At 44.0% G+C, this 17,262-nt stretch overlaps 1 protein-coding gene across 1 annotated transcript in view; it reads left to right on the forward strand.

The window, feature by feature from the left end:
* The first annotated feature begins 482 nt into the window (after nucleotides 1-482).
* Nucleotides 483-17,262, forward strand: part of tnk2b (tyrosine kinase, non-receptor, 2b) — a 65,655-nt gene continuing 48,875 nt past the window's right edge. The window contains 2 exon segments of the mRNA XM_029642060.2: nucleotides 483-1,317; nucleotides 10,571-10,748. Coding sequence (XP_029497920.2) covers nucleotides 1,255-1,317; nucleotides 10,571-10,748 — 241 coding nt within the window. The 5' untranslated portion in view covers nucleotides 483-1,254.

A 17,262-nucleotide genomic window follows, 5' to 3' on the forward strand; every position in this document is an offset into this window, starting at 1 on the left:
CCTTATCAAATATTCAACACCCCCCTCATCTTTATATCAGAGTTGTGCCTGTTGTTCACATGCGTATCTATCCCCTCATTGTGGGAGGGGGGTGTTGACATGAGTCTGGTTCCATCTCCACTCTGTAAGGCAATGTGGTCTTAAAGAAAGGCCTTTTGAATATATTTGTGATCATTAATTAATCAATCATCAAATGTATCATTTGCAGTTATTACAATACTAGTTGTGACAGGGTTTACAGTGTGTAGAGGGTGAGGGAAAGGGAGATAAAGGGGAGGGCAGGGGAGGTAGCGAGACAGGGGTTAGAGGGAAAGGGAGATGGGCAGAGATTGAAAGGGAAAGAGAGCGAGGGAAGGAGAGAATAGCAGGGAGAGCGGGAATACCAGGAATTACCAAACTGTCAGCACCAGCCATCCAGCAAGAGAAAAAGTAGAGAGTGAGGAGAGAGCCAGAGCGACACAGAAGGACCAGCTCATCCTTCCACTGCACACACACACTAACGTGCATACATACACACAAACACATTAATGTGCTCCACAAACAAATAAATACACAAATTCACTCACTTAAACAACTTACCACACATACACACACTTTAAACAACTTACCACACATAAACACACTCTGAGTCAAACGCTCCGCTGCTCCACACTTTCCTTTTCTCTCTTCTGCAGCTGGCTGCTCTGAGTGAACTGAGACCAGGTCGCTACTATTTTTAGCCCCACGATGGAGGGGATGGATAAACGAATGGGTGGAGAAGAGTGGGGGTAGGAGAGAGGGACTTGTTTTTTAGAAGTTTTGCTACAGAGACCTTGCTGCTTTGCATGGGAGACTGTCAGAGTACTCTTACAAACTCGACATAAGCTGACATACCTTGGCTACTGGACAGTATTGAGATAGTTCTCAGCCAACCTCGGAATGCTGCCAGACAAACTAACAGTCCCTCAAAGCGCTTTCGTCTGGATTTATCCCTCTGATTCGACCATTGTGTAGGTTTCTTTTGATTTTTTTCCCTGTGTTGTGTCGAGGAACTAAAGGAGCTTATGTGGATTGCCCCGCGATGGAATGTAGCCTGGCTACAAAAGCTCACAAAGTTGACCTTTTCCTTTCCCGGGATTGGGATTCGGATCGGTGGACGCACAATGTTCCCCCTCCGGTGGTAGACCTGGGACTCCCGCTGCTCTGATACTGTCAGGCCACAGGAGAAGGCGCCTCTGAGGATTTAAAAACAGACATTCATACACGGAATTCGGGATGCGGCGTTTCGACAAGCTCAAAAAGTCGTTCCCTTTCCTGGCACACTTCCATGTGTACGGAGTAAGTCTACTTGTTTCCTCTCGTTGGCAAGTTGTTTTGATATTGGTGATATGGTAATGAAATTAATGGGTATAATCGTGGCTGGTCTGGTAATAGAATTGTGAGTGTATCCAAGGCATTTCTACCAAGGTGGAGGAAGTTGGGTGAAGATAAGGTTCCTCAAATGAAAGATTTTTGGGTCACCTATGCTTGTACTGGTCTATCCTATGTCAAAGTGTACGCACCTGACACAAACACATGCGTTCAGTGACATGTCTCAACATTGATATATGCAGTGGTAGGCTGAACCTGTTCACATCCAATGTATTTTGATATGTAAGATAAATTAACATTACTAAGCCTGGTTTCAGTGGCAATCATGTTTTAGTTAGAAGCCAGACAATTATTGGTTTCCTCCTGGAATTGCTAGAGCTGTGTTTGAAAACCGATACTAACATACTCTATACTACAAACTTAATGAGTATATACCACATACTATATACTATTAGTTAATTTTAGTATATTGTAAGCAAACGGTATCCTTTCAGTTGTGCGTACTATGGCTTTGCATGTCTACAGGAAGTTGATGCTGTTGCTATGCAACCTCTTGCTAGCTTGAAGCATAGCAAATTACTAACTAGACTTTGGGTGTGTTTGTCAATTCAATAAGGAGTGTCCTAGTGCGCCCTGGGCGTTCGTAAATTCAGGGCGTTGTCAGATTGTCAGTTGAAAAATTCGGAGCATTTTGCTCTCGGAGCATTCAGAGCGCACACTGGACGCTCTGGACAAGGAGTAGGAGGGTTGATCCGAGAGTTCTGACTGGCAGTCAAGCACCCAAGCTAACTTGCTAGCTACTTTCAGACACAAATGAGAGAACATCTCACTGACCATTTTACTCATCCTAACAGAGCTAGTTAGACTGTTTTTGTTATCCAGAGGGTATGGTTATTAACTGTTGTGTTTGTCAATAATTTAAATGTTTAAAAAATTCAGACGTTTACTGACACCGGCCACATTCAATGGGTGTTGAGCATTCGTAAATTCATCAGTTATTCTGCGCTCTGCCTCTGGCAGTCAGACGAGAGTGCTCTGAAATTGGAGTAGATAGCCAGAGCGAATTTATGAACGGGCCCGAACGACTAGACCACTTAGCTAAGCTATGAATGACGTGAATAATCTAGTCAATAAACATTGGGTAGGTAGTTAGCATAAAGTAAATATACTGGAAAGTTCAATGTACTAGTAACCAACTAACACCGTTACTGTAAGTAGGTGGCTAGCATACCCGGTACATACTGCTGCTGTAATGATATGCTGTGCAGTTCGTAAGGATAGCGTAGCTAACAAATTGTCAGCCAACGTGTAATTTACTTTATTACTTTATTCCATTGCTCAACAATTTCTTAACATTTGTCATAATTAGTTAAAGCAAAGAATTTGTATCCCTTCTCGTCAGACTTCGGCTGCATATTTTCCGCCATTTTCTTAAAAATCTGAAAACGTTGTGAAGCCAGAATTGCATTATGTGCCCTAAAAGCACGGAAATAGTGTCCACTGCGTGTATACTTCGTATTTTAATTAATTTAGTACTACATCCGGGAAATTTTGGCATACTAACTATATCCATACTATGAGCAATAAGCATACTATATACTTAATTTATGTCACAAATAGTACGGTTAGTGTGGTTAGTACACTATTCGTACACAGCTTAGATCTTTTGAACGTAGGCAAATCTCACTGTAGTTCTAGTGTATGGTTAATGTTGGCAGGGCTGGACAATATGGCCTTAAAATAATTTTTACTTATGGGCAATTTCACGATATACAAAATTATACAAAACATTAAGGACACCTGCTCTTTCCATGACGCATACTGATCAGGTGAATCCAGGTAATCCAGCTATGATCCCTTATGGATGGCACTTGTTAAATCCACTTCAATCAGTGTAGTTGAAGGGGAGGTGACTGCCTCTAATGACTCTCCATCCCGCATGAGGGAGCATAATCATTGCCTGACACTAATTAGCATAACGCAACGGACATAAATATTCCTAGAAAATATTCCTATTCATGAAAATCACAAATAAAATATATTGAGACACAGCTTAGCTGTTTGTTAATCACCCTGTCATCTTTTCAAAATATGCTTTACAGCCAAAGCTAGACAAGCATGTAAGTTTATCGATAGCCTAGCATAGCATTTGTCCAGCTAGCAGCAGGTAACTTGGTCACGGAAATCAGAAAAGCAATCAAATTAAATCGTTTACCTTTTGAGCTTCGGATGTTTTCACTCACGAGACTCCCAGTTAGATAGCAAATGTTCCTTTTTTCCCAAAATATTATTTTTGTAGGCGAAATAGCTCCGTTTGTTCTTCACGTTTGGCTGAGAAATCGCCCGGAAATTGCAGTCAGGAAAACGGCGAAAAATATTCCAAATTAGCTCCATAATATCGACAGAAACATGGCAAACGTTGTTTATAATCATTCCTCAAGGTGTTTTTCAAATATCTATTCGATAATATATCCATCGGGACAATTAGTTTTTCAGGAGGACCGATTGGAGTAATGGCTACCTCCTGTATTTTACGCGAGAATCTCTCTGGGAGCATCAGGTGACCACTTACCTTCGGGAATACGGAGAAAGAGTCATCTTTTTGATAGCCCATTCACTGCTCAATAGGGACGCAAAGGAACGCAGCGCTTTCAAAACATGAGGCACTTCCGGATTGGATTTTTCTCAGGCTTTCGCCTGCAACATCAGTTCTGTTATACTCACAGACAATATGTTTACAGTTTTGGAAACTTTAGTGTTTTCTATCCTAAGCTGTCAATTATTATGCATATTCTAGCATCTTGTCCTGACAAAATATACCTTTTACTACGGGAATGTTTTTTTTCCCAAAAATGAAAATACTGCCCCCTAGTCACAGGTTATTAAATAAGGATTTTTAAGCCTTGTTACAACTTGGACATGGATTGTTTATGTGCCATTCAAAGGTTGAATGGGCAAGACAAACAATATTTAAGTGTCTATGTAACTGGGTATGGTAGTAGGTGCCAGGTGCACCGGTTTGTGTCAAGAATTGCACTGCTGCTGGATTTTTCCACACTCAAGTTTCCCTTGTGTATCAAGAATGAAGGACATACCACCAACTTGACACAACTGTGGAAAGTATTGGAGTCAAAATGGGCCAGCATCCCTGTGGAACGCTTTTGACACCTTGTTACGTCCATGCCCCAACGAATTGAGGCTTTTCTGAGGGCAAAAGGGAGTGGTGCAAATCAATATTAGGAAGGTGGTGTTCCTAATGTTTGGTATGCTCAGTGTATATCTCGATTAAACACAAAAATATATTTTTCTTCTCTAAATAGGCTTTGTTTTATTTTTGCAATCACTGATCTGGGTTTTGAATTTTGTAGCAGGCATTATAGAAAATTAACACAGGTCTCATAAACAATCTCTCAAACCCAAGCCCACGTGCTAGTGAGTAGCCAGCTAATCTTTTTATATTTAAAATCCAGCCGTCTATTTGCTAGCTAACAAGGTAGAACAGTTTAATTTTTTTTTTTGGATTGCATAAATCCCTGACCCAAAGATGGTTTATTGCCAATGAAAACTCAAGTAACTTCTGCAGCTGGGTATTTTTGAAGCAACAGAGACACTCTGAGACAGACAACAGGTCATGGTGTTCATTGCTTCACTTTGCCAAATGTCAAAGCCCTTCCACATGACGTTCATTGTTTCACATTGCGAGGCCAATGCTAAATGCCTTTACCCAGTTATGAACTGCAATGATGAGTCAAAAAAACTTGCTTAATAATTTTCTCTGGCTTGACCAAACCTCACCACAACAGCTGTGCTTGCTCTTCTTGAGCTTAGGACGACATACTAACACAATCTTCCCACTAAATGTATTCTACTAAACACACAAATGAATACACTATATATACAAAAGTATGTGGACACAATTCAAATTAGTTGATTCATCTATTTCAGCCACACCCGTTGCTTCACAATCTGGCAGTCTGACGAACGAATCTGGGTTTGGTGGATGCCAGGAGAACGCTACCTGCCCGAATGCATAGTGCAAACTGTAAAGGTTGGTAGAGGAGGATTAATGGTCTGGGGCTGTTTTTCATGGTTCAGTCTAGGCCCCTTAGTTCCAGTGAAGGAAATCTTAACGCTAAGGCATACAATGACATTCTAGACGATTATGTGCTTCCAACTTTGTGGCAACAGTTTGGGTAAGGCCCTTTCCTGTTTCAGAATGACAATGTCCCCATGCACAAAGTGAGGTCCATACAGAAATGGTTTGTCATCGGTGTGGAAGAACTTGACTGGCCTGCACAGAGCCCTGAACTCAACCCCATCGAACACCTTTGGGATTAATTGTAACTCCAACTGCGAGCCAGGCCTAATCACCCAACATCAGTGCCCAACCTCACCAATGCTCTTGTGGCTGAATGGAAGCAAGTCCCCGCAGCATTGTTCCAACATCTAGTAGAAAGCCTTCCCAGAAGAGTGGAAGCTGTTATAGCAGCAATGCCAATGATTTTGGAAAGAGATGTTTTGAAGAGCAGGTGTCCACATACTTTTGGGTATGTAGTGTACAAGTCTAGACATCCTAAACAGTCTCCATGTCTCGATTAATTCTTGAGACGCTCTGACTTTAAGGCTAATGTTACAAGTGGTTGAAGTAGGCATCCACAGATCCAGTTGAGGAAAGCACTGCTTGCTTTTGCCTGGCTCTGTCTCTTTTTGTTGCCTGACTCATTTTGACTCAGGAACACTGAGACAAATTCCTCTGGGCTGACTTGTGGAGACTACAGGGAGGGTTTTTGCGCAGCATGTCTTGAGAGCAGTCCAGGACCTTTTGCATTTCTTCATTCCGACTAGGGGAATGAGTTCTGGCCAGAAGCATTTTTTTACCAGGGACTTCTTGTAGCTCTTCCAACTCCATTCCATTACTCCAAACCCTCACTCCTTTCTCCCTCCACTTGGAGGTGAAAGTTAGTGAGCTCAATCCTCAAGGAAAAGACAGCATTCTGAAAACTTGTGGTGGATTTGACATTATACTGCACTTCATATCCAATTGTTTCAGACCAGAAGGTGCAGATGAAAGAAAGGTGACAGAGACCTGACCAGTTTTTTTCATACCAGACACTGCAAGTCAAGGGAAGGAGACGAGCAGAGAAAGCCACTTTAGACCATTGAGATGCAGCCTTTTCTGTTGGCCAGCATTCCCCACCGCCCCGTGACAAGTGACACCTAGCAGCGGAACACCTCGTCCAGCTTCCACCCCTCGTGCCTCCTAAGCGCCAAATCCGTGTACACAACGTCAATATTTCTCTTTCTACTGCCAACTGCCTTGCTCCAAAAAGGTCCGTGGAAACTTTCTACCAGGGCACAAGACTGATACCATTTAGTGGCATTTTGCGACCCTTTGACTTGACTGTGTGACTTGCGATCGGTGTGAGTTGCACATTCTACATAGTCACCTCACTCAAATTGTCCTATTTTTAGGAGGCTAATGACATGATTTGGTCAAACAGTAAAGTGCATTATCCTCATGATTCCTGTAATGAAAGTGTCTGTCCTGAGTCAGATGCTGTGCCTGTTTCACTGGGGCCTGCTGCTGTGATGAGTGCGCTGCTCTCACTGCCTCTCCCATTGCGCTCCAGGAGAAAAAGAAAAGTGTCCTGATTTGTATAACATTTCAAAATCCAATAGTGGGAAAACACAACTTGTTTAATATTGGTTTGTTTAATGAAGAGATGTTCCTGAGTGTGGATGTTTGTGTGTGCGTGCTGACAGCTTCATGGAAGAGAGGAGGTTCTCAGCGTTCTGTAGGTATACCTTTGAGCTCTATTGCACCTATTTTACAACCAATCAATTTGATATGGCTTTGAGATACAGAGCATGCAAAATGCACGTTGGCTATTGTGTGTGTATGGGCCTCATTGGGTAGTATGCTACAACTGCAAAGTTTATTTTTAGGACATTACATTTACTGTTAGATTATTACATAGTTTATACCAGTGGGTATTACATTTAGTATGCAATCTAGCTAGTGTGTTTTGAGTTTCCGCTTACTCGGGTGGTGAATTAGGCCCAAATAAATTAGCCTATGATGAAAGATCTAGGCAAATTAATCTTGATTGAACAAAAGTCTGTAGTCCTATTTTTAACAGTAAAATATAACAAAAGCCTAATTGCCAACCCAAAATTCATGACAATCACTGGATTAGGTTGCACATCAATATATCTCGAGTCATGCATTCTTGCTTGAACTTGTTAGATGAAACGTATTTATTGAATACCATCTCTGTAGTCTATTACACTTTTTAAAGCACCGTGAATGACATAAAATGATTAGGCCTACTAATTCGTTCTATTCCCTGACGCCGTGAAAAAACTGAAAAGGTTAGTGGCACCAAGGGAATATGTTAGTCTGGAGCCCCAACAGTCTCCCCTCTTTCCTTTGACTCCTGCTTGTTCTCGTGTTGGACTGGACAGATGCTAAGATTGTTTAAACGTTTCAACCCCGACATTTAACCTCTTTAGGTATCAGCTCTGACAAGCCTGGCTGCCAGGCAAGGGATGTCTTAGGCACTGCCACGAGAGGTGACACTTTGGTTTCAACAGCTAAGCAGGGAAGTTTCAGCATCGTGACCAAAAGGAAGATTTACAGAAGTTAATGCATGAATAAAGTACCTTGTAGAGCAATTCTCATCTATTTATTTTTCCGTTTTCCACAATACAGCTTAGCATAGTGGCTTTTATTCAAACACCTGACTTCAGCGAATTAATTATCTGAGGATAGCACCCCAGTAAACAAAGAGAGAAAAGCATATTTAAACCCTGCAGGCGCGACACAAAACGTAGAAATAAAAATATAATTCATGCTTTACCTTTGACAAGCTTCTTCTGTTTGCTCTCTACTATGTCCCATAAACATCACAAATGGTCCTTTTGTTCGATTAATTCTGTCGATATATATATACAAAATGTCCTTTTATTTGGTGTGTTTGATCCAGAAAAACACCTGTACCAACTTGCGCAACGTGACTACAAAATATCTCAAAAGTTACCTGTAAGCATTGTCCAAACATTTCAAACTACTTTTGTAATAGGTATTTTTTTAACGTAAATAATCGATAAAATTGAAGACTGCATATACTGTGTTCAATACCGGAGGAAAACCAAAGCGGAGCGTGCTTTCAGGTCACGCGCCTCTAACAAAGAGTACACTTGCCTCGAGCCTCATTCTGAACAGTGTTACTTCTTCATTTCTCAAAGGAAACACCTCAACCAATTTCTAAAGACTGTTGACATCCAGTGGAAGCGATAGGACATGCAGGAAAGTCGATTAGAAATCTGGATTCTCAATGAAAACCCATTGAAAAGAGTGTCCTCAAAACAAAACAAAAAATCTGAATGGTTTCTCTTCGGGGGTTTCACCTGCCAAAGTTCTGTTATACTCACAGACATGATTTAAACAGTTTTAGAAACTTCAGTGTTTTCTATCCAAATATACTAATATGCATATCTTAGCTTCTGGGTCTGAGTAGCAGGCCGTTTACTTTGGACACGCTTTTCATCCGGACGTGAAAATACTGCCCCCTGTCCCAAAGACTACTTTCTACTTGGGTTTTGTCGAAGTGGATAAAGCCCTGTTGCCAGACAACTAAGAGGTGTGAAATTCCAAAGTGCTGCTTGGAACATTGAGACAGGAATATTACTGCATGTGACCTTGTAGTGGATTCGTATCAGGATGCAAACATCTGCTGTAACCATTTTGAAACACATTTGAATCAAAATAGAAGTAATCTCTTCTCATGTCACTCATTTGAGTGATGTGTCTATGTCTTGCTAGTTAGTGAAAGGTTTTTGGACTTGGTCATAAAGACCTGTGTGTGTACATGAGGGCATCCACACTTATGCACCATCAGGTGTGTGTCTGCAAAAATTATGAGTTGAGATTGTACTTTATTGTCTGCTTGACTGACTAATCGTAGACTCATTTTAACTATGAAACTAAAAGAAGCGACACTCCAGTCTCCAACCCAAACCCATTAACAGTTGAACTGGGAAAGAGGAAGCCATGACCCCCTTTGCTCCTTAACCTATGACCCTGCCTTGGTCAATACCGGAATCCCATCAGTCACAAAAGGCTGATTGAGTCCTCTGACCTAAATGACATACAACTTAATTAAAAACCTGGGTGACATCATATCATTTTGCAATGTCTAACTTTTTTGGTTAGTTTTGGAGATCTTAACTGCAAAGCTAGGGAAGTTGGTTTCATGTATGCTCGTGAGAATTGTTGTGAAGTTGCAATTTTATAGATCCGTTTCAGTACAACGGTTTTTGGGAAACCAATCAGATGCTACCAATGCGTGTGACATCAAGGAGTTGTCAACTTGTCATTGAGGAAACTTCCAGGCTTTTCACATAGCATTAGAAGTTTAAACAGTATAGCACAGGAGCTACTGTAGCATGATGTTGGTTTTTCTGCAGTAGACCACACACACACACCACACTTATGAGGCACTCACTGAGGCACTTAAAGACTTCCTGACACCCAGGTGACCCCTTGCTTGTCTTCTTATGGGGTCAGGTCTAGATGGGATACAGCTTTTGTCAAAAGCTGATTTTAAAAAATTAAAATGTATTCATTTATTTATTTTCTAAATTTTAGCTAAGCCTAACCCTTTTCCTAACCTTAACCTAATTCTCCTAACCTGCTGCGTCCCCCTCACTATCATCTCCGTTTCTGTCTGCCTGCCTGCCTGCCTGCCTCCCTCCCTCCCTCCCTCCCTCCCTCCCTCCCTCCCTCCCTCCCTCTGGCTAGATTGTCTGTTTGGATAGATTGACGGGGACTTTTTACTTTTTAGGGGTGTAATGTAGGCAGGCCTACAGTACATCATGGTACAATCTGATGAGCGGTGCACAGTAGGGTACGTGAAGCCTGTTGCGTATCATCTGGACAGCAGATGCTCGTTTTCTTTTCCTGTATCTATGTGTACTGATGTGTCTGTCTACCAATCCATGACAGTGCTAGTGTATTCTTGGGGAGGGACAACGGACGGACGACGACTGGTGTGGTAAATTGCTGTATCTGTGTCTGACTGTGAAGAAGTTGTGTAGTCTTCTAGTTTTGAGTGTTTGTTTTTTTGTACAGGTAATGTGTGCATGCGTGTGAGGAGGGCACATAATGGCTCAATGTTTAAACCCGGTTTCTCCTCCATTTTTCGTGTGTGTTATCCAGAAGCTAGGCAGTAATATGCAGTCGGAGGAGGGCACAGAATGGCTCCTGGAGCTGCTGATGGAGGTGCAGCTGCAGCAGTACTTCCTGCGTATCCGCGACGACCTCAACGTGACGCGACTCTCCCACTTCGACTACGTCAAGAACGAGGACCTGGAGAAGGTCGGCATGGGGCGGCCCGGTGAGTTTTATAGTGGGGGTGGATTGTGTGTGCATTCATGCTGTGCATTTTTCGTCCAAGTGCATTAATGTAGTATTTGTTTGTGTATATAAGGTGAGGACTCAACCAAGTGTGTGTGTGTGTGTGTCCACATTTTTCTTTTAGATACCCCTACCCGAAGTGTAACAAAACACAACCATGTTTTTCCATATGTCTAAGGTCTCCTATATATTAAATGGATGTTCTTTTTTTTTCTTTTTTTACTGCAAAAGTTGTAACATTTATATATATTGTGACACACCCCCTTAACTCAAACAGCACAGAATAATACCTGGCCGGAAGGGGAGTGGGCCACATAAGCTCACGTTACCTAATATCGCAAGCTCTGATATGGCAAAATGTTTAGTACACGTAGTCAATTGGCTGCTCTACATACAGAAATAAACAACATTATAGTATCTTAAAGCATTTTGGAAATATAAACCTGTAAACACACAGATACAATAAGCAGAAATATGAACTATAAATATTTATGGTGAATGTTAACTTCTCTTTTTGGTAGATGTTCAATTGACCACTTTCCAAGTCAATTTTGCTGTCATTCACTGCTGAATGCATACAGTTGCACGTTTAAAAAATATTTTGTGGCTATTGTTATTGGTTCCAAGGTACCCAAGTGGGCTCAGACATCGAAATCCAATTTTGGGGTCCAGGTTTCATTAAAGGGTTTTGTGTATGTAGCCCCTAAATACAGGGGCAATCACAGATATTTTATATTTTTTCTCAAATCCAATATGGTGTCCAAAGTCAAATATTTCTGCCATAATAACATTTGATGGAGGTTAAATGTGTGTGTGAGCCAGTGTGTGTGTGTGAGCCAGTGTGTGTGTGTGTGAGCCAGTGTGTGTGTGTGTGAGCCAGTGTGTGTGTGTGTGAGCCAGTGTGTGTGTGTGTGTGAGCCAGTGTGTGTGTGTGTGTGAGCCAGTGTGTGTGTGTGTGAGCCAGTGTGTGTGTGTGTGAGCCAGTGTGTGTGTGTGTGCCAGTGTGTGTGTGTGTGCCAGTGTGTGTGTGTGCCAGTGTGTGTGTGTGCCAGTGTGTGTGTGTGCCAGTGTGTGTGTGTGCCAGTGTGTGTGTGCCAGTGTGTGTGTGTGTGAGCCTGTGTGTGTGTGAGCCTGTGTGTGTGTGCCAGTGTGTGTGTGCCAGTGTGTGTGAGCCAGTGTGTGTGTGAGCCAGTGTGTGTGTGAGCCAGTGTGTGTGTGAGCCAGTGTGTGTGAGCCAGTGTGTGTGTGAGCCAGTGTGTGTGTGAGCCAGTGTGTGTGTGTGCCAGTGTGTGTGTGAGCCAGTGTGTGTGTGTGCCAGTGTGTGTGTGTGCCAGTGTGTGTGTGTGCCAGTGTGTGTGTGTGCCAGTGTGTGTGTGTGCCAGTGTGTGTGTGTGAGCCAGTGTGTGTGTGTGCCAGTGTGTGTGTGTGTGTGCCAGTGTGTGTGTGTGTGAGCCAGTGTGTGTGTGTGTGTGTGTGTGCCAGTGTGTGTGTGTGCCAGTGTGTGTGTGTGCCAGTGTGTGTGTGTGTGAGCCAGTGTGTGTGTGAGCCAGTGTGTGTGTGTGCCAGTGTGTGTGTGTGCCAGTGTGTGTGTGTGTGAGCCAGTGTGTGAGCCAGTGTGTGTGTGTGTGTGTGAGCCAGTGTGTGTGTGAGCCAGTGTGTGTGTGTGAGCCAGTGTGTGTGTGAGCCAGTGTGTGTGTGAGCCAGTGTGTGTGTGTGAGCCAGTGTGTGTGTGTGAGCCAGTGTGTGTGTGTGAGCCAGTGTGTGTGTGTGAGCCAGTGTGTGTGTGTGAGCCAGTGTGTGTGTGTGAGCCAGTGTGTGTGTGTGAGCCAGTGTGTGTGTGAGCCAGTGTGTGTGTGAGCCAGTGTGTGTGTGAGCCAGTGTGTGTGTGAGCCAGTGTGTGTGTGAGCCAGTGTGTGTGTGAGCCAGTGTGTGTGTGAGCCTGTGTGTGTGTGTGTGTGTGTGTGTGAGCCTGTGTGTGTGTGTGTGTGTGAGCCTGTGTGTGTGTGTGTGTGTGAGCCTGTGTGTGTGTGTGTGTGTGAGCCTGTGTGTGTGTGTGTGTGAGCCTGTGTGTGTGTGTGTGTGTGTGTGTGTGAGCCTATGTGTGTGTGTGTGTGTGTGAGCATGTTTGTGTGTGTGTGAGCCTGTCCGTGTGTGAGCCTGTCCGTGTGTGTGAGCATGTCCGTGTGTGTGTGAGCCTGTCCGTGTGTGAGCCTGTCCGTGTGTGTGAGCCTGTCCGTGTGTGTGAGCCTGTCCGTGTGTGTGAGCCTGTCCGTGTGTGTGAGCCTGTCCGTGTGTGTGAGCCTGTCCGTGTGTGTGAGCCTGTCCGTGTGTGTGAGCCTGTCCGTGTGTGTGAGCCTGTCCGTGTGTGAGCCTGTCCGTGTGTGTGAGCCTGTCCGTGTGTGTGTGAGCCTGTCCGTGTGTGTGAGCCTGTCCGTGTGTGAGCCTGTCCGTGTGTGAGCCTGTCCGTGTGTGAGCCTGTCCGTGTGTGAGCCTGTCCGTGTGTGAGCCTGTGAGTGTGAGCCTGTGTGTGTGTGTGTGTGTGTGCGTGTGAGCCTGTGTGTGTGTGTTAGCCAGTGTGTGAGCCTGTGTGTGTGTGAGCCAGTGTGTGTGTGTGTGAGCCTGTGTGTGTGTGTGTGAGCCTGTGTGTGTGTTAGCCAGTGTGTGTGTGTGTGAGCCTGTCCGTGTGTGAGCCTGTCCGTGTGTGAGCCTGTCCGTGTGTGAGCCTGTCCGTGTGTGAGCCTGTCCGTGTGTGTGAGCCTGTCCGTGTGTGTGAGCCTGTCCGTGTGTGAGCCTGTCCGTGTGTGAGCCTGTCCGTGTGTGAGCCTGTCCGTGTGTGAGCCTGTCCGTGTGTGAGCCTGTCCGTGTGTGAGCCTGTCCGTGTGTGTGAGCCTGTCCGTGTGTGTGAGCCTGTCCGTGTGTGTGAGCCTGTCCGTGTGAGTGTGAGCCTGTCCGTGTGAGTGTGAGCCTGTCCGTGTGAGTGTGAGCCTGTCCGTGTGAGTGTGAGCCTGTCCGTGTGAGTGTGAGCCTGTCCGTGTGAGTGTGAGCCTGTCCGTGTGAGTGTGAGCCTGTGCGTGTGTGTGTGTGTGAGCCTGTGCGTGTGTGTGTGTGAGCCTGTGCGTGTGTGTGTGTGAGCCTGTGCGTGTGTGTGTGTGAGCCTGTGCGTGAGTGTGTGTGTGAGCCTGTGCGTGTGTGTGTGTGTGTGAGAGCCTGTGTGTGTGTGTGTGTGTGTGTTAGCCTCTGTGTGTGTGAGAGCCTGTGTGTGTGTGTGTGTGTGTGTGTGTGTGTTAGCCTGTGTGTGTGTGAGAGCCTCTGTGTGTGTGAGAGCCTGTGTGTGTGTGTGTGAGCCTGTGTGTGTGTGTGTGTGTGTGTGTGTGAGCCTGTGTGTTTGTGTAAAGGGAAGGGGCCCGACCATAGCCTTCCAAAAAGCCACCACCAGTAAAACAAAAGGCCATATGCTGGTGTTAATCTCTGGGTTATACCAGTGTGTTAGGGCCTTTTGCCTCCAGTACGTGCCAGGCACACAACCAACCAAGGGAATGAATGGCAGCCTCAGGAAGAAGTAGAGAAATGCCAGGCAGGGGAAACTACACTAAACAAAAATATAAACGCAACATGTAAAGTGCTGGTCCTATGTTTAATTTGCTTAAGTAAAAGTTCACATACATTTTCCATACACACAAAAATATTATTTCTCTCACATTTTGTGCATGAATTTGTTACTTCCCTGTTAGTGAGCATTTTATCCTTTGGCAAGATAATCCCTTCACCTAACCGGTGTTCATATCAATAAGCTAATTAAACTGCACGATCATTACACAACTGCACCTTGTGCTGGGGACAATAAAAGGCCACTCTAAAATGTGCAGTTTTGTCACACAACACAATGCAACAGATGTCTCAAGTTTTGAGTGCAATTATTATGCTGAATGCAGGAATGTCCATCAGAGCTGTTTCCAGAAAATGTAATGTTAATTTCTCTACCAATAGCCGCCTCCAACATTGTTTTAGAGAATTTGACAATAATCCAACCGGTCTCACAACTGCACACCATGTGTAACCACACCAGCCCAGGACCTCCACATCCGGCTTCTGCACCTGCGGGATCGTCAGATGGTGGAGGACGGGGTGCTGAGGAGTATTTCTGTCTGTAATAAGGCCCTTTTGTGGGGAAATCTTTGAAATTGTTGCATGTTACTTTTTATATTTTTGTTATCAGTATTAAACAATGGCTAGCAGAGTACCATAATGAGTCAATCTTAAGACTAAAGCTTTTTTGTACGTTTAAATCTAAGGATACTTCAGCTAGTATAAGGGACTGCAGATTACATTTGGCTATGTAGCTAAAACTGGTGCAATGTTTGTACATGGTCCCTGTCGAATAAACAAATAAAACAAATAACTTCTCCCTCTAGTTAGCATTCGAATGGTAACAATATTTTATGGTTATTTATCTGATGCCTTCATCCAAAGCAGCAGTCAGTCAACAGAAGTGCCATGCATTATTACAATAACATTTGGGAGGCAAACAACAAATCTATAAACCATATTGTGATATCTCAAGGAGCCCTGCTGCCAAAGAGAAGCTTTGTCTTCAGTAGGCCACTCTCTTTCTGTCCTCTCTCTGCTTTGTCATATAATATTTTGTATTTGTCACATGCTTCATAAACAACAGGTGTAGACAGTGAATTGCTTACTTACGGGCCCTTCCCAACAATGCAGAGAGAAAAAATATAAAAACAATAACACAAGGAATAAATACACAACAAGTAACATAACTTGGCTATATACACAGGGTACCAGTACCAAGTCGATGTTCAGGGGTACAATGTAATTGAGATAGATACACTATATATACAAACGTATGTGGACAGGTGTATAAAATCGAGCACACAGCCATGCAATCTCCATAGACAAACATTGGCAGTAGAATGGCCTGACCGAAGAGCTCAGTGACTTTCAACGTGGCACCGTCATAAGATGCCACCTTTCAAATCAAATCTAACTTTATTTGTCACATGCGCCTAATACAACAAGTGTAGACCTTAACATGAAATGCTTACTTACAAGCCTTTAACCAACATTGCAGTTTAAGAAGAGTTGACAATATTTACCAAATAAACTAAAGTAAAAAATATATATTTTAAAGTAACAAAATAACATAACAATAACGAGGCTATATACAGGGGGTACTGGTACCGAGTGTGTGGGTTGGTACAGGTTATTTGAGGTAATTTTTATGTATGTAGGGGTGAAGTGACTGTGCATAGATAATGAACAGCAAGTAGCAGCAGTGTAATGTTCGTTAGCCATTTGACTAATTGTTCAGCAGTCTTTTGGCTTTGGGGTAGAAGCTGTTTAAGGAGCCTTTTGGTCCTATACTTGGCGCTCCGGTACTGCTTGCCGCGCGGTAGGTGAGAAAACAGTCTATGACTTGGGTGACTGGAGTCTCTGATAATTTTATGGCCTTTCCTCTGACACTGCCTATTATATAGGTCCTGGATTACAGGAGGCTTGGCCCCGGTGATGTACTGGGCCATACGCACTACCCTCTGTAGCGCCTTGCGGTCAGATGCCGAGCAGTTGCCATACCAGGCGGGGATGCAACCTGTCAGGATGCTCTCGATGGTGCCGCTGTATGAAGATCTGGGGACCCATCCAAATCTTTTCAGTCTCCTGAGGAAGAAAAGGTTTTGTTGTGCCCTCTTCACGACTGTCTTGGTGTGGAGGAGGAATAATGGTAATGGGGAATTTTTTCATGGTTCAGGCTAGGCCCCTTTGTTCCAGTGAAGGAAATCTTAACGCTACAGCGTACAATGACATTCTAGAAAATTCTGTGCTTTCAACTTTGTGGCAACAGTTTGGGGAAGGCCCTTTCTTGTTTCAGCATTACAATGCCTCCTTGCACAAAGTGTTGTCCATACAGAGATGCTTTGTCGAAATCGGTGTGGCCTGCACAGAGTCCTGACCTCAACCCCATTGAACACCTTTGGGATGAATTGGAACGCCGGCTGCGAGCCAGGCCTAATTGCGCGACATCAATGCCTGACCTCACTAATGCTATTGTGGCTGAATGGAAGCAGGTCCCCACAGCAATGTTCCAATATCTAGTTGACAGCCTTCCCAGAAGAGTGGAGGCTGTTATAGCAACAACCAAGGGACCAACTCCATATTAATGCCCATGATTTTGGAATGAGATGTTCGACGAGCAGGTGTCCACATACTTTAGGTCATGCAGTGTACATATGGGTAGGTATAAAGTGACTAGGCAACAGGCTAGATAATAAACAGTAACAGCAGCGTGTCTGAAGAGTGAAAAGATTTGATGCCAAAAGGGTCAACGCAGAGTCTGGGTAGCTATTGGTTAACGATTTAACTAACTATGTAGCAGTCTTATGGCTTGGGGGTAGAAGCTGTTCATTGTCCTGTTTGTTACAGACTTGATGTATCGGTACCGCTTGCCGTGCGGTAGGAGAGAGAACGGTCTATGACTTGGG

The sequence above is a fragment of the Oncorhynchus nerka genome, linkage group LG9b (genome assembly GCF_034236695.1).
Source record: "Oncorhynchus nerka isolate Pitt River linkage group LG9b, Oner_Uvic_2.0, whole genome shotgun sequence".
Classification (NCBI taxonomy): Eukaryota; Metazoa; Chordata; class Actinopteri; order Salmoniformes; family Salmonidae; genus Oncorhynchus; species Oncorhynchus nerka.